At 42.7% G+C, this 23,187-nt stretch overlaps 1 protein-coding gene across 2 annotated transcripts in view; it reads left to right on the top strand.

Moving 5' to 3' along the window:
* The window catches only part of SYNPR (synaptoporin), a 157,772-nt gene that overhangs the window by 84,008 nt on the left and 50,577 nt on the right, over positions 1–23,187 (top strand). The window contains exon 1 of one of the 2 annotated variants that reach the window (XM_033141313.1): positions 19,371–19,730. The exons of the other annotated variant lie outside the window; for it this stretch is intronic. Coding sequence (XP_032997204.1) covers positions 19,707–19,730 — 24 coding nt within the window. The 5' untranslated portion in view covers positions 19,371–19,706. Of the gene's footprint in view, positions 1–19,370; positions 19,731–23,187 lie in introns of those variants that run through there. 2 annotated transcript variants of the gene reach the window in all.

Genomic DNA, 23,187 nt, shown 5'->3' with positions numbered 1-23,187 from the left:
AAATTCTTTCTCTATTTCAAATCCTCAGTGTCTTTTTTTGACTCCTTCCTCCCCCACCCCCCCGGGTGCAACAAAGAACCCAAGGTTAACGGAAAGGCCTGCAATAAGGCTACATTTTCCTGGGGGCTCTTTTCCGGGATTTGGCGTTCCCCGGGGTTGAGGGACTAGGTCTGAGGCATCTCTGCAAGGCGAACAGCTCAGTTCGGCTTGGCGCTCCTGCGCGCACCTACCAGTTTGTAGGAGGAGCTAGCCACTCCGTTCTTGAGTGGAGACGCTGCAAGAGATGAGAGAAAGGGAGCGGCCGCACAGGGGGGAAATCTGGAGGGAAAAGGTAAGCTCCAGAGGTTGGGAGGTACGGGGCTTGATCAACCCCACAAAGGCAGTGAGCAGTGAGTGCCGCCTTTAACCTGGCAGTGAGCACATGGTGTGCCGCCAGGGCCAGCAGTGTGCAGCAAATGCCGCTGGTTTTTGGGAAGAAGGGAATAGAGGGGAGGTTTACTTTGTTCAAGTGAATGGGTGTATGGGGACACTCCAATGAATGGTTTGAGTGAATGAGACGCTAGGACTCAGAGTCACTGGCAAGGCGAAATGTTGGTCTTTAATGTGAATGTGGGCGTGAGAGAAATTTGGTTAGGTGGGGGGAGTGTCCCAGGTCAATTGGAATTTTTGTTGCTGTGTAAAAATTTATGATTTGTAATAATGTTATGATATTGTGTGTGTGATATTGTGAATTTCCTCTTGTATGTGTGTATGTGCCTGTCTGTGTCTCAAAGATGCCGTGCTGTGTGATTTTGTATGAGTCCGTCTGTGTCTGCAGTGATGCCACAAGAGGCTGTTTTGACTGCTAATCCAGTATGCCTTGTGAAGTAAAATTTTTGTATGTGTGGGTCTGTGTGGGTTTCTAGGAGATTAGCCTATCTGGGTGAATTTCTGTTGCCTCTGTTTGAAAACTTGGACGGGAGAGATTATTTCCATGCTTTCTTTCCAAGTGTTATCCTTGGAGAGAAGGGAAATTTTTTACTCCAGTTGTCTAGCAGACAGGGACTGCCTGACCTCTCCTCCTCCTTCCCTCTCAATGTGTGTGTGAGTGAGTGGGGGTGCAGGTGGCACCCGCCTTTCCTCCTATTTCTTCCAGATCTCTGTGAATGATTATGTCTCCTTATTGCTTTTTGCAAAAATTATGAAGGATTCTTTTCTGTTTGAGGCTTGCATTTCATTCAGAACAGGGGGTGCAGAGGGCAGCCCCAAGCGTTTGGCATTAAGTAAGTGAAAAGGGAGGGCTGCCACCTCCTTAGAGAGTGTGTGAATAGAACTGTGTGTCCCCAAAGCAAGCAGTATACCTGCTTGTTCCCTGCATCCCCCTCAAATTCCCAGACCCTGCCTTGGAAGGGGGAAGAGCTACGGGCTGCCAGGTTATCTGTGTGCACGTTGTTGTGGGAGCATGGTCTTTGAAACCTCCACGACAACTTACACCTTCTGGTTGTGTGTTTCTTTGACTTTGGAAGCAAGTTGCACCTGTTTACCTATTGTGTTGTGTTTCTCATTTCTAGTTTTTATTTTGTCATGAAGCCCCTCTTACATAACAATCTAAGCAAGAGGGAAGAAGAAGAAGGGGGGCCTCACAACCCCTCCAATAATTAGTGATCACTCATACTGTGTTTGTGCCAGCAGGAATTAGCCAAAAGGGGGCTAAGTTGCTGCAGGCTCTGTGTGTTTGTGTGTGGGTTTGTTTGTTTGTTTTTCCTTTCTCTCTTTGCCTCAACACAACTGTGTTTTGTGTCGAAGACAGAACTTTGGGTCCCAGTGAAGGGCTGGGATAGAGGAGAGAAGATTTATTTTCATTAAAGTCAACCCTCTTGCAAAGCTCTATCTCTGTGTATGAAGGGGGGTTGGCTTTCCCCAATCTTTTCCTTTTTTTATCCTTGTAAGTTGACCTTTGTCTTGTCCCTTGGCTTTTCTTGTAGGAATTTGATATGCGGCTGCACAACGGCAGCTTTCTCAGGTGGATTTGAAATTGACGTGTGTCTGCACAGTGACAGTCCCTTTGTATATGTTTTGTTTTTATGTCCTCCTGCTTCCTTTCGAGGAATCTGTTTGAACCTAGGGTTGGGTGAGTGTGTTTTATAAACTGTTTGTATGCCAAGGCTTGTATATTCAATAGAACGGGCTGTAAAAGTCTATTTCTCTGCAAGGTTTAGGTGAATGTGAGTGTGTTTTGCATTGAAAGGAGGGCTGCTTGTTTGTTTGTTTGTTTGTTTGTTTGTTTGTTTGTTTTTGAAGCTAATACAGTCCTTGTTTGTTTCTTAATTGACATTTGTTAAGTAATAAAGGAGTAACGTGCTCGCTAAAGGAATGTGGCAGGGAGATCGCCACAATCTCTAATAAAAGCTTGCTAGCAGGAATGGAAAGGAGGGGGAGCGGGGGAAACAGAAAAGCCTCATTTTAAAGAGCAAAAAGCCTCATTTTTAAAGAGCAAATTTTTTTCTCTTCGCAGCAGCAAACCTTGGAAGGGAATCGGCTCTCCCACCAGCTTGAGGGAGAGGTGATATGTCTTCTAAGCAGGCTGATGATCTTCACTAAAGGTTGATTAGAGGAAAAGTTTTATTTTATATCCCAGGTCTTAAGTTTTTCTAGGAAGTTTTTTTGAAGATATAGTATGTGGAATAAAGAAAAAAAGGAATGTTAAAAGCAGAATAGGAAGGGCTCATGGCAAGCAGTAATTTCAACAGGAGCCCTGACACTGTGAGGATTTGGGAAATTTTGAACCTCAGGAGAAAAGGGGGCAGAAATTTGGAATGATAGGAAAAAAAAAATGATGATGGCAAAGAGAATGTGTGTACACATTGAAGGCAATATTTATCTCCTACAGATTTGAAGTGTGCTTCACCACCCGCCGTGCCCAGGTTGCAGAGCACATCTCAGGGGTGACTCCATCGCCCAAACAAGGCACCATGGAGAGGAGCTGGTGGCCTGGCAAGGAGTTGGCGGCCCACCAAGCTGCCGCTGTGGAAGCATGGGACGATGAGAGGAGCCTGGAGATGGCTCTAATATTTCAGAGGTGGTAAGATGTAGCAAATCCTTCAAAGACTGTTTTAAATAGACAGGGGCTCTCCCTATTGCCCTGTCCATAATTCCTTGTAACCTAAAAGAACCCTGAAAATTGTCACCCTTTGAATGAGCACATCGAGGTTTTAATTCCATTGTCCAAATGAAACATTTTTTTGTGTGTGGAGTTGGCAACCTTGCTAAGCTGGCTACCACGCAGCGTGAGATGATGAGAGTGACCTATTGATGGCTCTGAAGCGAAATAAATAGGCCAAGTTCTGTCTGGCAACCCAAGTCTGTCAGACTTGTTCCCTACTGCCCTGTTTGCAGATCCCACCCTAAGTTCTCCTGAGGGTCAACAATGGGCTGGTGGTTTCGGGAGACATGCATATGTCACAAAGTGCAGTCTCTCTCTCCCATGTTTTGTTTTTTATTGAAGAGTGGGTAATAATGTCCCTGGGCGGGATTTGCAGATTCTCATTGCTCATACAGGCGGATTGTACCAAGATCCAGCTGGGCATGATTCAGGTGTAAAGCAGATTTCTGAGTAATTGAATACACCTGTCATCCACAGGTGATGGAGGCATTGTGTCTTAGCTGACACGGACTCTCCAGTCTGTTTGGATGCAGGCAAACAGAAGAGGAGGGAAAGTTAATCTCTGATATAGCTGTTGGAACCGATAATATAATTGGGATAGGAAATGGAGCTTATCTGGGAGAGATTGTATCTTTCTGTTCCTTGACATCAGCAGAGTTTTATGCTAAACTGGGCTGAATAATAATAATAATAATAATAATAATAATAATAATAGAATGTTACCTTTCAGTGTATGGATATTTGTCTAATAAAGGTATCAACTATTATAAAATTTGGTATTATGGAATGGAATCAATCCCCTGTGGGATGACTGAAGGGTTAACGAATGGATAAGAATATATAACTTATATATTTATATATATCAATCTGATTTGCAGGAGTTGGAGTTATTAATGCTATGGGTTTAAAAGTTCTGGATAATAAACTGGCATTTTTAGGTGGTCATCTTGAAATGATAAATATTGCAGGAAGCTGGTGTGTTGATTCAAGATATAAAGGTTATAATAAAATATTAACTAATCAATATGATTAGACAGCAGCAATAGACATTAAGGGCAAGATCTACCCTACTGCACATCTATGAAGATTGGAATGTGATATTCAAGTGGAAGTGCTGAAGGTATTAACAGATAGAAGACATATTATCTTGAATATCAATATAAATTGGAAATGGCTCAAAATATGTGGTATTGTGTATTTGTTTATATTTGTGTGTATTCTAAGTTTAGAGTGTTTCCATGGATTGGGAAAATGAACCAAATTATTTCCCTGGGCCAAAGAGTAGACCATGTAAGATCAAGGGGTGGAGCTATGGGATAATCATTGCGGAAGAACATTGTATTTCGAGGAGATAGTGATCTGACATGGTCAGCTTTACCTTGTGAGTGTATGGGAGGCCATCCTTATTTGTTTAGGGTATTCTAGCTTACCTCAAACAGGTAGGAGGACTGAGGTGTGACCATTATCGATCGTACCCTCCAAGCACAGATATTATCTCTGTCACGTGTCTTCTATTCTTTTAACAGGAAAGCCCTCTAATGCACGCCGTGTAGTTTTGCTAAGCCAGTTTATCCCTATGCAGCAGCTCTGAAATCTAAGTGGCTGAGGTGTCTCCCTGCTCATGCAGAAAGTGAATCTGCCGCAGTGTGCCGGAATATCCCTAGAAGCTGAAGATCCAGAGAAACCCTGTCTCTGACCCCACCGGGAGTGGGTCAGAGCACGGTCTCCAGAGGCAACAAAGGCCTGCTGCCAATGCACCGGGAGCCATTGGCCCTGCGCACGCCTATAGAAGAAAGGGAAGAAAAGAACACTGAATGGGAGGACCGGACGATTGTATTGCCTTAATTTGTGTCGACCAGTTACAGATAGGTTAACCAATCTAGGATGATTCAGGGGTATTTTCATTTTATTAGAAAGTCCCCTTGCTGTTTTATTGCTTTTACGCTTCTGTATTCCCTGCTTAATGCAATGTGTGCATATAATGATTCACAAAGTTGTGTCATGGATTCTACAGCTTATTGCCCTTGCTAGAGAATATCGGTCATTTCCCAAGGACGAGCCGTAAGGCTGTCCAAAAGAAGAGGAGGGAATGAAGAGGGAGAGTTTTAATTCTCTAGTTTATAAGTTTATAAGTCTGTTTGTAACCAAGCTTTCTTGGTTAGCTTTCTCTCTCTCTGTATAAGTTGGGGGGGGGAAAGTTTTTAGCTAAGAGCTTGTCTGCTAATGCATTCTTTACTGACATACTGTTAATCCAGAAGCGGGCAGCTAAGGGAGGGGGCTTCCTCCCCCTTTCTCCTCTTCTCTCTCCTCACCTTATCTCTTTCTCCTGGTACTGCATGGCATTCTTTTTGGCTAGAGCTTTCAACTTTCGCTGAACTGAAAGTCAGGTTTTTTTTTTTAGTGGCTCAGAGCCGCGCATTTGGTTTTCTCTGAAGGACAGTCTCTGAACAGAGAGAGAGAGAGAGCTTTTTAATTAATTTTGAACTGGATTTCTGGGCTGAAAATCTTCCTTTTCTGGAAAAGAAAGAGACCCTCCTCCCTGAATACAGGTAGATTCTTCTTCTGAAAGACAGTCTTTTAATTTGCTACCAAGGAGAGACTCCTTCTTTGGAGGTCTTTAAGCAGAGACTTGATAGCCATTTGTTAGGCATGCTTTGATTGTGTTTCCTGCTTGGCAGGGGGTTGGACTGGATGGCCCTTGTGGTCTCTTCCAGCCCTATGATTCTATTCTGTGATTATATATTGAAAGCCTCCTGGAAAGCCTGATGTAAGTTCCCCTTTTACCTTGTTCCCTATGCAATTAAGTCCTTTTAATTGACTTTCCTTTCTCTATGTAAGTCTCTCTTAAGTCCCCTTTTTACCTTCCTTCTTTCTCCCTTTTAAGTCTTTTAAACTGAGATTCTTTGTGTCTCTCTCTAATGCTTTTTAAGTTCTTTTATTTGACATGTAGCTTCTACTGATGTGTAGCATTCCTAGCCTCTCTATAAATGGTATTTAGACTTTACCTGAGTTTGTAAAACTTTGGCTTTTGTCTGTAGCCCCTTTTATTTGATACTATTTGCCTGGCTTTTATTTGATACTATTTGCATGGCCTTTTTAATATTTCTATGTTATTGGCATAATATTTAGCTTTTACTGTAAGCTCTGTCTTTGTGCAACTTATTCTCTTAGTGCATACCTCTCTGGCATATCATTAGTCAATGAAAAGCGCCCCTTCGCTGGAGCGCCCCTTCCCTGGATGGCACAGGAATTCCTGGCCGAGGGATGTGAGAGTTGCCAGACAGCCAGAGACAGGATAATTCTTAGGGAAAGGCGGGAGGTACCAGGGGCAGCCAGGGGCTGCTTAACCCCCACTTTGAGATAAGAGTGTGAGACAGGAACTTTCACCCAATAATGAACTCAAGGCTGAAACCCTTTAAGTAAAAGCTTTTCTGTAACCTGTTTAGATGAAACCTTTTCTGATAGATATGAACCTTGATTAGTAGTGCATTCCTTACTGGCATATTAAGCCAGGAAAGGAATAGATCAAGAGGGGCCCACTCAAGGAGACAGGCAGGCACCAGGAACGAACTCAAGACCTTTTGCCTTGAAGATAAGTCCTTGATAACAGGAATTTTCAAGAATGTTACTAATGGTGTGACGTGCAAGAAGCAGATTCCTGGGGAGGGGGAATGAGGGGTTTGAAGATTATATAAACTGTATGCAACTGATGCTCGGGGCAGTTCGCTGTGAATTATCACGCGAGTGCCTTCCTGCCATTCTAAATGACAGGAATAAAAAATTCTTTCTCTATTTCAAATCCTCAGTGTCTTTTTTTGACTCCTTCCTCCCCCACCCCCCCGGGTGCAACAAAGAACCCAAGGTTAACGGAAAGGCCTGCAATAAGGCTACAACACGAGGTATGGACTTGCTTCGGGAGACAATAGAGTTGGCTGGGAAGGACGTAAAGAGACCTGCTGATCACTTCCTTTCTAGCAACACAAGGCTAGTGAGAGAAAATACATCAGACCACGAGCCATACTGCCAGTTTGTGACATTGCTTCCCCACCAGGTGGGTGAAAGGGACCAAGAGGGTAGGAAATGTGGGAAAGATCAGGAACTTTTATTTGTAAGGGTTAATCCCAAAAATGGCTCCCCATTCCCCATAAGGGAAGATCTACATGTGGATCAAGAGAGAAAGAAAGATCAACATCAGGATCCTCACACCCGAGGCAGTGATCTCATCTTGCTTTATTTGTGGGCCGGCCCTGAATAAAGATCAGCATTGGGGTCTTCTGCCCCTATGGATTCTGCCGCCTGGGTCAGTTACCTCGTCTTGCCTCACAGGTGGGTTGGCCCTGGTCTTGTGTGTGAGAGGGTGCAGAAGCAAAAGAACTATTCTTCAGCTACTGACATTCTGTAATATCTGATCCATTGGGAGCAGCTACTCCTGTGTTGATTGGTAACAGACTGCTGTGTTCATTTCATCCAAATACAAATGTGGCCATTCAGTGCTAGGTAAAAACCCCGTTGCATTGGATCATAATGGGCTGGATGGTCAGATGAAAAGTGGATATAGTCAGGCCCTTGGAGAAATAACTCTTCTAAAAAATTCCATTAGGCGGCAACTTGGGGTTTTTGATTGACAGATCCTCTTATGAAGCTAATATTGTAAGTTTAGCTATGAGTAAAATAATGATTCTTGTGTGGGAAGCAGGATAAGGAAGGCAATTAGTAGTTTAATAACAGCTTTCTGTTGGTTGAATAGTAGCTGAAAACTTAAAAGTACAGTTGATGGTAATCAGCTGATTTTTTTTTAACTCCTAAATAAAAACAACAGCAGCAAAAAATTTCAATATAAACTCATCTTGCTCCTTCCTACCTTTCAGTGTTTTCTGTTTTTGCATGACTGGTAATGCATTTTAAATGCCTTGTATGAGAGAGAGAGAGAGAGAGAGAGAGAGAGAGAGAGAGAGAGGAAAGGAGGTTGTTTCTGGAAGTGAGCGAAGAACAGAATAGTGGGCATGGATGAACAAAGCAATGTTAACATGGTGCGAGAAATGCTGTCATGAACTGTGGGGTAAACTGCTTGGCACAACAGAAGCTGGAAGGTTCTCCAAGGTTTATGAAGAGAAGATGTATGGATACTTCGTCTGGCCTCCTCTTAAAATATATATATGGAAAAGGATTCTTCTCATGATTTCCCTAGTCATTTTCCCCTGTTGTCCAGCTTCTCATACTGTGTGTGAAAAATGTCTGGATATGCATAAGGTTCAGGGCCGGCCTGCCCATAATGCAAGATGAGACAACTGCCTCAGGTGGCAGGTTTCATTATAGCAGCAGATCTTGATCTCATTCCTGTCTTATTCCTGAAGTATATCTTCCCTGACGGGGAGGGGAACACCATTTTGGGGTCCACCAGAGATGCCAAGATGTCTTGGGCTGGTCCTGCTAAGGCTGGTTTGCTTCAGTGGCATTTTTCCCCTTTTGAGGAGTTGTCCTTATTCTTTAAGGATTCAATTCTCTTGCATATATCCCCAGAAGGCTGTTTTATTCTCCCCTCACTTTTGTTTTATTTTTTCTAGCCAGGGGCATGGCTAGATACTTAAGAGAAACAAATTGTGTATATAATGTATATGTATAGTTGCCTCTGGGCAAATTAAGGTGGCAAGTGAGTGTTCTGATTTCTTTAAAAGTCAGGACACTGTGACATGCATCTGCCATGTAACATCTAGTCTGTTAGGTAAGAAAAATGCCTGGGATTTTACAGGATTTGTGCTTCTTTTGTTTGTGAATAAAACAAGTGAGGAATGGATGGGGGGGATGCGAGTTGCCTGCTCACATGGATGCCTCAAAATTTGAAATATTTATTGAGTCATGTAGCACAGTGTTTTTCAACCACTGTTCCGCGGCACACTAGTGTGCCACGAGATGTTGCCTGGTGTGCCGTGGGAAAAATTGAAAAATTACTTTATATATAGTCAATATAGGCACAGAGTTAAATTTTTTAACATTTTCTAATGGTGGTGTGCCTCATGATTTTTTTCATGAAACAAGTGTGCCTTTGCCCAAAAAAGGTTGAAAAACACTGATGTAGCATTGGCTTGTAAAATTTTGAGGCCAGCTTCTACAAACATGAAATACTTTTCTAGCCTTGAATACAATCCTAAAAAGGACACTTTCCAACCTTTGCAGAATACCGCTGCTGCTGTTGCCCTTAGAAGGCAAGAGCCAGAGCATATATTTATTTTTCTAGGCTTTGCTCAAATTCTTATAAAATTTGCCAGGAAAACTGGAGGTGACTTACGACATGATTGTGACTGCTGAAACCATCCCAACTACATGAAGCAGAAGAACAAGAGGGTTGGAGATTTGCTGCCGCACTGTGCATTGAGTTCATAGTCTCGTTCCTTCCCACTCCAAATGATAATGCTGTAAATCAGAAATGATTCTGCTGTAAATCTTAAAGATCCGGTCTGCAAAAACTTTTTTACTGAGAACTGTATGTATATATATATATATATATATATATATATATATATATATATATATATAGATGCCAGGAGGGTGTCTTTGTTTACATTTGGCATGCCAAAAATCCCTCTCTGAAACCAGCTACATAATAATGTTTCAGCCCTGGTTTACTTATTAGCATTGCAAACTGCAGCAGTAAGCCATGGATTGATGCACGCTCTGTGACATTTGCATTTAGAAATGAAAAGGCAAGTGTTCATTAAGTAGTGTGCTATTTCCAAAAGGAAAGGGGGGGATACTTCCAGTTGTATTTTAGGCTTAATTAATGTGTGTGTGTGTGTGTGTGTGTGTGTGGAACGTTCCCCAGATACTTTTTGCCACAAGGGTTATTAGCAAATGCACACTGCCATCTTATTATTTTAGCTGCTGTGGCTAAGACATCAGCCTATTATAGCATCCTGAAAATGCCTTTAGCCTTGTAAATATTAGAAAAGAGTCTGAATATAAACCACAATAGTTCTGATGGCGCCTGGGAATTAAATTGCATAGTTCTAGAAAGCTCTGAATTGCAGGTATTCAGACAGAAGAACTTTAGGCCTGATGACATATGTGTTATGCAGTGCTGCTGTTTTGTTAATGTTTCTCTAAATGGTAGGGGTGAGGTATTTCTGAGAGTATTGATCATTCCTATAATGCAGGTGTGGTTTGAAGGTGTTCTGTGGGCTGAAGCAGCTTTCCTCAATACTAGAATTTTCTGTGAAGGACAAGACCAGGGCTGTCTGTCAATGTTTTAGCTGTTTTGTTGTTTTGTTTTGTTTTGTTTTGTTTTGTTTTGTTTTGTTTTGTAGTGGCTTCAGTTTTTTATCATACCTTTAGGTCGGCTTGAGTTTACTTTTCATAAAAAAGTGACTGAATGCAATTAAGAACAATAAATAATAATATATGCCCATCTATCGTTCTGTTGTGTGTACTGCTTAGAAAGGTTTGAGATTAAGTGGTCTTTAAATATCCCAAAAATCACAACCAGCACACAGGAGACACCTGCAGCCCTATGCTTCCATACAGTGCAATTTTACTCACACTCCTATGGGAACTCCCTCCCTAGAAAAGCCAGACTGGCTCCCTCCTTGTTGTCCTTCTGCTGCCAGACTTTCTTGTTCAAATAGGGAACTGACTGCATTTAATGAAATGGCTGGTGCCATGCTCTTCTTATTGTAATTATTTGTATGGTTTTATTAGATTATAATAAATGTTAACAATGTTTAAATATTCTTCATTAATTTTTTCTATATTTTAAGTGATTCTTGTTTTTATCTTTTTATTTATTTATTTTTTCTCTTATTTTATTTATTTTATTATTATTTTATTTGTCATTATTTATTAAATTTATATGCCACCCTTCATCTAAAGATCACAGGGCAGTTTACAATATAAAGTTGTTGGATGCCTGACCCCCCCACTAGCCCCAAACAGGGCAGACAGTGATCAAGGGATGATGGAAGTTGCTGTCCGAAACATCTGGAAAACCTATTCCCACCATCCTCAATGTCCCTGTCAGGAGAAAAGACAATGTATAAATAAAAATATACAGGTAGTAATATTTACAACTAGCTTAGCAAATGATAATCTTAGTGCCTCTTTAAGTAGTGGTCAGATTCCTCGTGGCACAATCTCTTGAATTCCAGTAGGCTTTCTTGTGCGGAGGAGAGGTCTAATTAAGTGACTTTAAATTTATTTTTTGATCTTTGCTTTGATCCAAAAATTCTTGTTGCGTGAGCAAGAAGCCCTTGCATAACCACCTGTGTTCTCAAGTTGCTCCTGAGGGTCTCCTGACCCTCAGGAGCCTGAGTGAGATCTTTTGGGATCTTTGGATCCAAACTCCATGGAACTCAGTGAGAGATGTGGGGTGACAGGAGGACGCAGATCATTCCCGATTCAATTACAATGGGATTTTGTCGATGGTAAGTCTGGGATTTTTCCTCCATGTTTCTCAATCACCTTTTCACACTGTGTTGGATACGCCTGTTGGTCACTCTTGTGCGTTGTTTTTCTACTTGTTCTTGCTGCATGTCATTGTGAGATGCGTCTGGAATGTTGACTGAAGTACCTCCCGTGTATCGTCCAGTGTAAAATACATTCATTCATCAAGCAGCTGTGATTAAGGCAAATTCCGAGAGAATTTGTGGAAGTTTCTTTCTTCCCTGTGTAATCTGTATCTCTCTTTATTTTGCAGAGCTGACAAAAGAGAACGAGGAAAAGGAATGGCCGGGCCTTGAAATTTTCCCCAGCAATAGGAGATTAGAGAGAGATGTGTCTTGGGCCTTATTGTTTGGAAGTCCAATACAGTTCACCATATAAGTATTCCCATACTATGGTTAGGATATTTGGTTCATTGTTAGACATGGCAGCTTATTATTGGCCTAGCTTCAGAATGTTCCTGCAAGTCGCTCCAGTGTCCAAACAGAAATGGAGATTCCATGGATTCTTTAAAAAAGTGAGGCACTTTCAGCAGGAGTTCATCGCCATTTTCTTTTTTCATACCTGTCGTAGTGTGCTTTTATACACTGGAGTGGCATCAGAACAATCCTATTTTATATTAAAATACAACACAGAAGAGGTCTATGAATTATGTAAAGCTATGCCCAGGCTGAAGTGACTTGCTGTTGGGTTTAGTGCAAGGCTGGAATATTCACCCAGCTTTCTTCAGCATTTCACGGGGATAGGAGTGAAAATGCTCCCCCAAAGTTTGATTTGATCTTCGGGGGGCAAAATTATAAGACATTTCATGACCAAGATGGAAATCTTCTTAAACGACCAAGGATTTCACACACACAAACATTTTTTTTAAAGAAAAAGTGTGTTGCTACCCTCATTAAATTCTGTTAAATGGATATTGTTGGGCTCCTGCAGTCAGCCATGCAGCTGTTTAAACAGCAACAGGGATTTTAAAAATAATAACACAAAAAACAACAACCAATGTCCTTGACTACTTTGTAGTAAGGTTAAAAAATGCAAACACTCTCAAAAGGTCTTAACATTGTCCCCAACCCAAAGAAAAACCCTCAATGAATCTCTCCCTTCTCCCTTTTGTGAAAGGTCCTGCAGAAATGAGGGTGGGATATTCAGCCTGGCTTTAGTTGGCTTATTGGTGTTGGGACCATTTCTATGTTGGCAAATTCTTTAAAATTACTGTTCACACAAAGAGACATTAGGATGTCATGGACACCATCAGTGAAACCCCCCCCAGATCCAGGACGTGGGCACGGTAACAAATACAGCTGGGTTACAGAAGCAGCGATGCGTCTCTTTCTGAAAGCAGACAGACCTTTTCGTTTTGGCCATCAAGGGATTTCAGCTGGACAATCTGGAGTTCCTGACCACAGAATTTTCATCCTCCTGCCCCCCCCCCCATTTCAGAATTCTAACTCTCACTTCTTTGTTGTCATCGCTAGCACTCTAGCCCAGAAGTGAGAGGAGAAGAAGAAGAGGAGGAGAAGTTTGGATTTGATATCCCGCTTTATCACAACCCGTAGGAGTCTCAAAGCAGCTAACATTCTTCTTTCCCTTCCTCCCCCACAACAAACACTCTGCGAGATGAGTGGGGCTGAGAGACTTCAGAGAAGTGTGACTAGCCCAAGGTCACCCAGCAGCTGCATGTGGAGGAGCGGAGACGCGAACCCGGTTCCCCAGATTACGAGTCTACCGCTCTTAACCACTACACCACACTGCCCAAGTTCTTCTCTCGGTTATGCTGATTCAACGCCATTAGGTTCAGGAGGGTTGCAGAACTTAGCCCAACGACTGCCTCGGGTCTGGCCCTCTCCTAATTAATTTTTAAAACGCATGACGTGCATTAAGTTTATTCTGAGATTGTGCTTGTTTTCCTTTGGTGTAAAACAGAACTGCACAGTGATCTGACCTCGGTTATAATCATACTAATAAAAAAATGTTTCACTGCAATGTTGTACCTTGTGGTTTTCTTGAACGTGGCTTAGTGGTCATAGAAATGAATTACAAGGCAGCGGCGGCGGCAGCAGTGGAATAAAGGGGAAAACAACCAGTGAACTGATCTGATGATTCAGCAAAATTAAACAGTTTTGCAAACAGTGAGCCATCACGGGAACCCGATCACTTTCAGCAGGTAATCTTGCGATGCATTTCTTCTGAACTGGCACACACAGCCACTTTCACAAAGTAAAAGAAGGCATTTTTGAGAATTAAAATCTTGCTGAAATGTAAGTGGCAGCTCGGTGTTCAGGTTCAACAAGCCACAGCCATGCTGACTGACCCTCCCCATTACTCCCAAGTTGCAGACTAACAAACCAGGGTAGGTGCAGAGAGCAGATTCCACACAGGGGACTTCAGCACCATAATCAAAGTAATACCCATTTCTCCTGCTACAAGTTCCTCCATTCTTGGTTCTTTGCAAAGATCCCAAACCAGGACCAGAGAAATGCATTGCTGGATGCCCCCAAGATGGACCAGGATAGTTTTTGTTCATTTTTTTCCTGTTGAAAGATAAAATTATTTTATTTTCTGCTCCACCTTGGGGCATCTGACATTGTGTTTCTTTGAGTGTGATTGAGATGAGTGTGTTTAAATGCATTCTCAGGAAGTAAAACTGTTTTTGCTCCGGGGGCTGGTTCACACTCATCTCAATTATCTATGCAGGCCCACAAGAAGTATAATCAAAGGTTCAAGGACATCTTCAAGCCAGGTAAAATAGCACTCAAGATACAAAAGAGAAGGAGGAGTGGGGACTGGGGAGACTCCAGAGGACCAGATAGACTGCCACATTTGGCCCACCAGCCCAAGGTCCCACAACCCTGCTAAAAGCTACCAGTTAAGAGATGAGTTGTCATAGAACTGTAAAATTGTAAGAGATCCCCAAGGAGTCATCTAGTCTAAACCCCTGCGATACAGGTATCTCAGTTAAAGCATACATGAAGGATGCTGGAACACTCACAGTTTGTTTAAAATAGATGATAGTTGTGCAATGGATCAAACCTCAGCTTTCAGGATTATCTTTGCAAATGGTTCACGGACAGCCAATTTAAGTAAAATATTTGTGCTGTTCTGAAAAGAATTCCCATAAGTACCAAGCGTGGCGTCAAAACTAATGGCTTTTTTCACACATTATACAGCAACCAAAGCCAATTCTAGCTCGCTGGATCATGCACCTTCCTAAGATTATTTGCAAGCATGTTTGCATCCATGTGTTATGTTTTTAGGTGTATATTTAAGACAAGATACGTGTTTATCTAAAAATGCAATGTGTGAAGAATTACCATTACCAATAAATGTGTATTGGAACTACATGAGTTTAAATGGAGTACAATTTCTCCACCACCCCTCCTATCTTAACATTTTTCTCTCTTGTGGTTGTCTGAAAAGTGGAGGATCAAATTTGTAGCATACTGCTTCACATCACCCTCTTGTTTCTACAGTGCTTGCATATATTTTGGGAGCACAACAGTGGGAAAATCACACTGCTCCATTCTCTCCATGCACAGCCTCTTCATTGATTGATAACTGGGTGTCTGGTTGTAGCGTTGTGTCATTGAGGACACTCGTTGAATGCAGGGGTGATGGAATAGCACTTGGAAGCTGTACAATAAGCAGACAACATGCAACATGACCAGATATGACTTAAGTTTCTCTGTATATTGCAATCTCCATATTGCAATTGCACCCACCCACACAGCCTTGTGCTACACATGAATCCATATGACATAGCTAATACACACATACATTTGTTCTTGGTATGAGCTTTCATGTGCATGCACACTTCTTCAGAAAGCTCATACCAAGAACAAACTTAGTTGGTCTCTAAGGTGCTGCTGGAAGGATTTATTTATTTATTTATTTATTTATTTATTTATTTATTTATTTATTTATTTTGTTTTGACTATGGCAGACCAACACGGCTACCTACCTGTAACACACACACACACACACACACACACACATATATGTTAATGGTATGCATTCACAACATAAATTATAATCTACTGCTAATTATGTTAGAATGTTGTTTATTGATTATAGCTCGGCTTTTAATACCATCCTTCTGGACATTCTTATTAAAAAGCTGATGTAACTAGACCTTTCTTCTACCATCTGTGACTGGATTAAATACTTTCTGAGGGATCGGACACAAACAGTGAGGATTGGGCCTGTTACATCTACCTCCTTGAAGCTCAGCACTGGCACCCCACAGGGATGTGTGCTCAGTCCCTACCTGTACTCGTTGTATACATATGGCTGTATTTCATCTGATCCATCCACTGTAATTATTACGTTTGCAGATGATACTACCATAATGGGTGTAATTACAGGGGGAGATGAATCAGCGTAGGGGGGGGGAGGTTCAAAAAGTATTTACATGGTGCCTAGAGAATAACTTGCACCTAAATATTAGCAAGACAAAGGAGATGGTGTTGGACTTTCGGAGGAAGAGAGGGGAACCAGCCCCGTTGTATATTGGGGGGGGGGAGGTTGTGTAGAGTCTCTTCCTTTAAATTCCTGGGAGTTTAACTTAGTGAAGACCTTACTTGGAAAAAAAAACAATATAACTCAGGTGGTTAGGAAGGCCCAACAGAGACTCCATTTTCTCAGGGTCTTGCGAAAGAACAATGTTAAACCAACAATTGATGACCTCCTTTTACCGGTCCACAATAGAAAGTGTCCTCTCATATTGTATCACAGTGTGGTACGTTGGCTTGACAGCCACGGACAGAAAGTCTTTACAGAAGGTGGTGAACACAGTGCATGATATCATGGGCTGTCCCCTGAGCCCGCTAGATGACATCGCAAGGGATCGTTGCCTTAGGAGAGCGAGAAAACTTCTCAAGGACGATTCATACCCTGGCCAGCACCTCTTTAATCTTCTACCCTCAAGCAGGAGATATAGAAGTATAATCAGTTGTACCAACAGGCTAAAAAAACAGTTTCTATCTGTGGGCTGTTAGGCTTCTGAACGGAAAATAATACAGTGCAACTGACTTTTGGGGTTGGTGTGTTGTGCGACAAGCACACAGAGTGCAATGAGATTGAGTGTGTGTGGGGGGAGGCTCAGTTAATTTAATTGTACACAGGTTGTACATTGACAATAAAGGTATTATTATTATTATTATTATTCACCCAAAAGTATGAGTAAATGGCTAGCATTGGCTACTAGCCATGATGGCTGTGCTCTGTCTCCACAGTCAAATACAGTATCCTTCTGAATACCTGTTGCTGGAAACAGCAGGATGGGAGAATGTTATTGTGCTAAGGTCCTGCCTGCAGGTTTCCCATGGGTATTTGGTGGCCACTGTGAGAACAGGATGCTGAACTAGGCGGCCTATTAGCCTGATCCAGCAGGCTGTTCTTACATCCATAAGATTGAAACGTATCCTTTCTTTGCTATCCTAACGATGATGGTGCTAATTTTGGTGGGTGGGGAATGGAACACATAAATTCATGTCAGGTAATCCAACTGGAAAGGGGGGGAAATGATTCAGGATGATCTCTGGGTTGGATATTAATCTCAAGAGCTGGGTGGCAGAAACTGAGAGAGGAGAGCGCCAGGGAGAAAAGATAAAGGTAAATGACCCCTGGACAGTTAAGTCCAGTCAAAGGTGACTTTGGGGTGTGGTGCTCATCTCGCTTTTCAGCCCAAGGGAGCCGGCATTTGTCCAGATCATGTAGCCAGCATGACTAAACCGCTTTTGGCGCAACAGGACACCGTGGCGAGTGCCAGAGCGCACAGAAATGCCATTTACCTCCCCGCCACAGTGGTACTTATTTATCTACTTGCACTAGTGTGGTTTTGAACTGATAGGTTTGCACGAGCTGGGGCAGTGCAATGGTAGATCACCCCATCACGTGGATTTGAACTCGCCGTCAGCTTTGGCCCCTCTCACGCACCACCAGCTGGTGGGTGCTAGCAGATTAACCCTGAGAGAGCTCAACCTATGACAGATGGATATTGTTGGTATACTGTAAAAGAAATGTGTAAAGCATGCTTATTGACTCAGAGCTGAATACCTGGGTTTCCAATGGAAGTTACTCCCAGGTAAATGCATAGATAACCTAAAGGAGTAAACAGTTTCAGGCAGCAGACCTTTGTACACTTGCGTACTTGGAAGTAAGTCCAACTGAAGACACTCAGATTTACTTGACATGTAACTGATTGTTGTTCCATCCATCAACCTTTTATTGGCATCGAGCAGACAAACATACATACATATAAAACAGTAGCGAAATAATACTTTCGCAGTGGGGCAAACTATATTAGAAGAGGAAAGAGACAAGACTCCACTGTCCACGATCACATCACTGGGACTCCTGATAACTCGGACGACTGCAGAGTATTACGGCGAGAAAAGAGCAGGTGTAGGTATTGAGCTACCAATTTGGTAAGCTCCTGGTCAGTTCCCTTTAGTAGGGAATGCAATACTTCCCGCTCTGGTCTCCTTCTAGGGATACAGAGCTGGTCCAGGAATTGGTGGCGGAGATCGACGTAAAGTTTGCAGTGAAAAACCATATGAACAAGGCTTTCCACCTGATGGTCATCGCATGGGCAAATCCTCTCGCCCTCCACCCTGCCTGAAAACCTTCCCCATAGGAGGTTCGATGGATTTGCGTTGAACCTGGCCAACGAAAAAGCCCTTCTTTCTGGGGGGTTCAGTAGAAAAACAAGATAATTACAGTTTGTTTGTTCTGTTACTTCCGCTCGGCTACCTGTCCTTCCCAGGTTGACTTGGCACATTCTATAGAATGTGATAAAGCTTGGGGAAATCTCTTGAAATCCATTATGTCAGAAGTTCCTGCACTTCCTTTGGGATCAGCAGCGCTCTGCTGGTAGCAAAAAGACTTCTGCCTCTCGCCTCTTTACCTGCATGTGCAATAAAGCTGCTGTGTTTTAATGCCCGGTACATAGCAGCCAAAGTAAGCCGCTGGGGCAACTATGGGTGTGCTAACATGCAATTGAAAGCCAGCAGAGGGAGAGATTTTCCACATCCGTTGCCCATGGAGTCCCATGTGATTTGCTTCTTGTGCTTCTGGGATCGATAGCAAAAAGCAGGTATTGCTCATACTTCCCTACAGCATGATTGACCCTAAATCCAGTGCTTTTTTCTTATGGGGGGGGGACACAGGGGTATGCATACCTCTAAACATTTTGTGAATCTTTGTACTTTTGTCCATTTACTGTATTTATTTTTCCTGATTTGAACTATAAAATGGTGGTTTTCTTGAGTCAAAATGAGAGTACCCCTAAACATTTTTTAAGGGGGAAAAAAGCACTGCCTAAATCTATTAGGCTCACTGGGTGACCTTGGGCCAGTCACGGCCTCTCAGCCTAACCTACCTCACAGGGTTGTTGTGAGGATTAAACGAGGAAGAGGAGAAACATGTGGGCCACTTTGAGCTCATTGGGGGGAAAGGTAGGGTGTAAATGCGATAAATAAGCAATAAGTCATGTTTAGGTGGCGGTTGTGGTGTTTGCAGGACCTTTGCGTTTTGTGTCTCTGTTTTTTGTTTTGCCAGCCCCGTCTGTTGCGCATTCAAAGTGCCCCCTTGCCCGTATTCGCTCCACAATTTCTTCTCAAATGAACATGGAGGTGAATGAATAATGCTCAGGCTTATTTAGCACAAGCCCAGGACCCAGTTCCCCACAATGACATTTCCCACAAAGCAAAGCTAGTGCGTTCACAGGTCTGAGCAATGAGCTGTGCAGCTCTGTGGCACTTCCTAGACAAGAGCTGAGCACTCGCTACAAAAGCAGCCGGGTCCCTTCTCGCACCAGGGGAGAAAGTAGTATTAGATTCCTGTCCTTAGACTGTGTGTAGTCATTCTCTAATAACATGAGACCATTTCTCCACCGTTCCCACCTCCCTCTAGCAAATAAGGCTCTAGCTGCTGCCTGATTGGTATATCATCTCACTTTCCCTGAGCATTGATTTTTTTTCTTCTTCTTCTTGCTTGCTTTTTATTTGCTTCATAAAAACAGGGACAGGAGCTACTGCTGGCTACTGAGGAGCTTTTGGGGTGCCTCTGTTTTTAGCATGAGCCAATTTTTGTCTTCTTTCAGATGAGGGAAGTTGGATTATAAAACCTTTTGTAAATGTGTATGGTGATATTTGCTCCGGTAAGTTAATAACAACTGTAACCAGTCAATGTTCTTTTTCCCTCTAGAGGAACTCTTATTTTTAAAATCCAAAGCTACCTTTGTTGAACTGATCTGTGTGTGTCTCTGTCTCTCTGTCTTAGCAACTGCACCCTAATCTTAGGTGATTTTGTTTCTGTGGGTTTCCTTGACGTTTATTAAGAATACTGCTTTTTGGGGTAGAGAGAGAGAACTGTTTTAGTGAACTTATTCTGCACTTCAGGAAGCTGTAGTGATGTGTGCATAAAGAAAAACAAAAAAATGCAGAAATTATTTTAAAATTATCATTGAATCTTTGGTCTGTACTGCCCAAGTGTTCTCAGAATATTTTACTTTTCTTTCTTCTTTTTCTTCTTAAAGTAATGCAGTTTTTTGAACAAAATAATGCAATATATTGGGGAAAAAATATCAAAATTAAGGAAAGGCTGCATGGTGTCATACTGTAATTTGATGCAGATGTTTGCTGCCATTGGATAGTATTATGCAAAACAAAATAGTTAAGTGATGGTATCACAACAGCTGACCATTTCTCACAATGCAGATCAGCAGCACCTTTGGAGATGTTATTAATCTGATACAATCTATGCAGGATTCCCTCTGTAGAGCAAAGATTTATTTTGTGCATTAAATATTTCACTGTGGGGTTGTTGTTTTTTTTGTATGGTACCTTTTCATTGAAGACATTCTTTATTCTATGTAATCACAGGATATACCATTTATTTTTGATATGTAGCATTGTAATACTGTGTACATTTATGACACAGTACAGTAACTCTGTAGCTAAGGAAAACAAGCGGTGTGTAAGTGGTTAAGTTGCACGGTAGAATTCCTGGGTTTGTAATGATGAGCGTTGTAGCTTTTGCTCCTCCTGCAAATAGTGGCTTTTGATGCCAAGTGTTTGAAAAGTACAAGAAAAGTCCATTAATTGTTCTACTGCTCGGCACTGCTAACAATCAGAATACATGTATGAACAGAGATTTCCTTGTTGTCTTTCAGCACTTAACTAATCCATCAACCTGCATCCTGACACATTTGCTATCACGGTATCAGTCAAATGACATTGTCCCAAGTATGGAAGATGAGATTGAATCAAATGGAAAATCAGAAAGAAAACAATAGCAGAACTGTGGTTTTCAGGGGGAGTTTAAAACCTTCTGTTCCAAATTTCCTGGGGATCAACTTTAGAATGGGGATTAACTTGAAGCTGTCCCATTGTAGATTCCCGCTCCCCCCCCCAAAAAATAATAATAACCCAAAGTCCTTTGATTCTCACCTGCTTCAGCCAAAATCAATGCTAATAAGTTTAGCAGGGTGCCCCTTTTCTGGTCTCCAAGTGTAAAGGATAGTGAAGCACAACGGAAAGAAGGGAGAAAGCAGTAATTTGAACGCATGGTGATAAATGTTACCAGTTAGCATTTTTGTAATCATTTAATAGAATCTGAAACTTTATATAAAAATGCTAAATATTTTAGATAATGCATGAGCAAGCACATTAATTTCAGAAAATTATAATATGGAATGTAAACAAGTTAGTTTTCTTTTTAGCAATAGCAAGCCTATCATCATCATCATCATCATCATCATCTTGCTATTGATAACATAGATGCTTCCGTAGCTGGAATCCAAAACATTATTCCATGCGCATGGGATCACTGTAATTGGGGACGATAGAACAGTAAAGGAACTACTTGCTTGGTTTTGCCACAGAACCAGATACAATATTTTGCCTCACTGCTCCCAATATGTGCAAGTTTCAATGCTTTACAAACCTAAGACAATCAGATCCATGATATCCCGAGATGTGGATCAAGGATCGTAACAAGTTGCACATTTGCAGCTGAGACAGTCAGCACTGAGTACCCCCATTTGTACATAGGTCCTCTAGGATATATCACACATTATTATCGGTGGTGGTGAGTGACAAACCTGTGTCTGGGTTTTCTTCTTCTTTTTTAAGTTACCCAAAGTTTATTCCAACTGTGTTACCAAACCAGTACGGGTGGTACACATATATAGCTTACTGCTATATGAGTCAACACACTGACGTCTTAGAGTAGCTCTATATAAAAGTTTCAGCAGTGCTCCTGCAGTCTGGCTAAAGTCCTTGAGTGGTTCTTGTAGCTGGTGAATCTGCAGCTGGGGCAGAATGTGGCAGCTCCACTGCTCACTGGGGCAGGATGTCACCAACATGTTAGCCAGCTGTTGAAACAATGCCACTGGCTGCCAGTTAACTACTGGACTAAGTTTGAGGTGCTGGTTTTGGTATATAAAGCCCTACATCTGAAAGATTCTGTCACCCCTTAGATATCCAGCCAATCATGGTGCTCTGCCGGTGAGGTCCTCCTGCAGATCTCAACTTCTCAGGAGGTCCAGTTTGCACGATGTAGGATTCAAGCCTAAAGCGGTGGCAGCTACCCTTTGGAATTCCTTCCCTGGAAATATTAGACAGGCACCATCTGTAGACTACTGAAGACCTTCCTGGCTCCTTACTCACCATGCCCTCTGACACAGCACATTTTGGGCTACATTAAGAGTTGAAAACTTTAGATTTTGAAAAGTTATCATAGCTGGGATAAAGTCAGGCAGCTGTGATGGCCTGGGAGTCAGACTCTGATGCTGAACCTGAGGGATCCCAGCCTGCACAGGATTCCCCGCCTCCAGAACCAGCTGAGCCGGGGCCAGGGCTTGAGCCTGAAGGATCCCCACCTGTGCTGGATCCCCAGGTGCAGGCATCAGCAGAGTCTGCTCTGGCTCCTGATGGGAGGGAGGACCCATTGCCTGCAGGTGCTCCACTCCCAGCCTCTTCAGAGGAAGCTGAGGCATCCCCTGGGTCCAGTAACCCACCAGCCTCTCCTGAGCTACAGAGGCTCAGGGCAGAGAGGCGAAGGGAGTTAAGTGTCTGCAGGAGGAGTGCTCGCCTCCAGGCCCGGAGGAGAGGCGAGTCTCCAGAGGATTGGGGCGGCCCTAAGCATAGGGCCAGATAAAAGCCAGCCAGACCCAGCCCAAGTTGCATGAGCAACTTAGTTGCAAGCGTGTGCTCAACCTGCAACCTTGTGCCTGAACCTGCCTTGGACCTTGACCTGCTCCCTGCCTCGCTCCCCGCCGGACTGACCTCCTTTGGACCCCTAGACCCAGGACTGGACTTGGACCTCGCTTCATGGACAAACCCTTGGGGCCAGCACAGCAGCAGAGGCTAGTGGACTTCATAAGGAATGGGAAAGCTTCTCTGTTTGCTCTTGTAGATAGAGCTAAGTGAACCTGTGCTTGTGTCCTAGTGTGTGATGGAGGAACTGCACACGGAGATGGATAGAAGACAAAGCCTATTGCTCTGGCAGCAAAAACAACCGAGTCCCTTATGGCTCAACTATCAGGTGTGCGGGTGGCAAGGCAAGCATCCTTCAGTCATTCATACTAGAAGTAGCCAACCAAATCACCCCAC

The sequence above is a fragment of the Lacerta agilis genome, chromosome 2 (assembly GCF_009819535.1).
Source record: "Lacerta agilis isolate rLacAgi1 chromosome 2, rLacAgi1.pri, whole genome shotgun sequence".
NCBI lineage: Eukaryota > Metazoa > Chordata > Lepidosauria > Squamata > Lacertidae > Lacerta > Lacerta agilis.
Note: the sequence above shows the minus strand (reverse complement) of the source record. Positions and strands in the feature narration are given on the sequence as shown.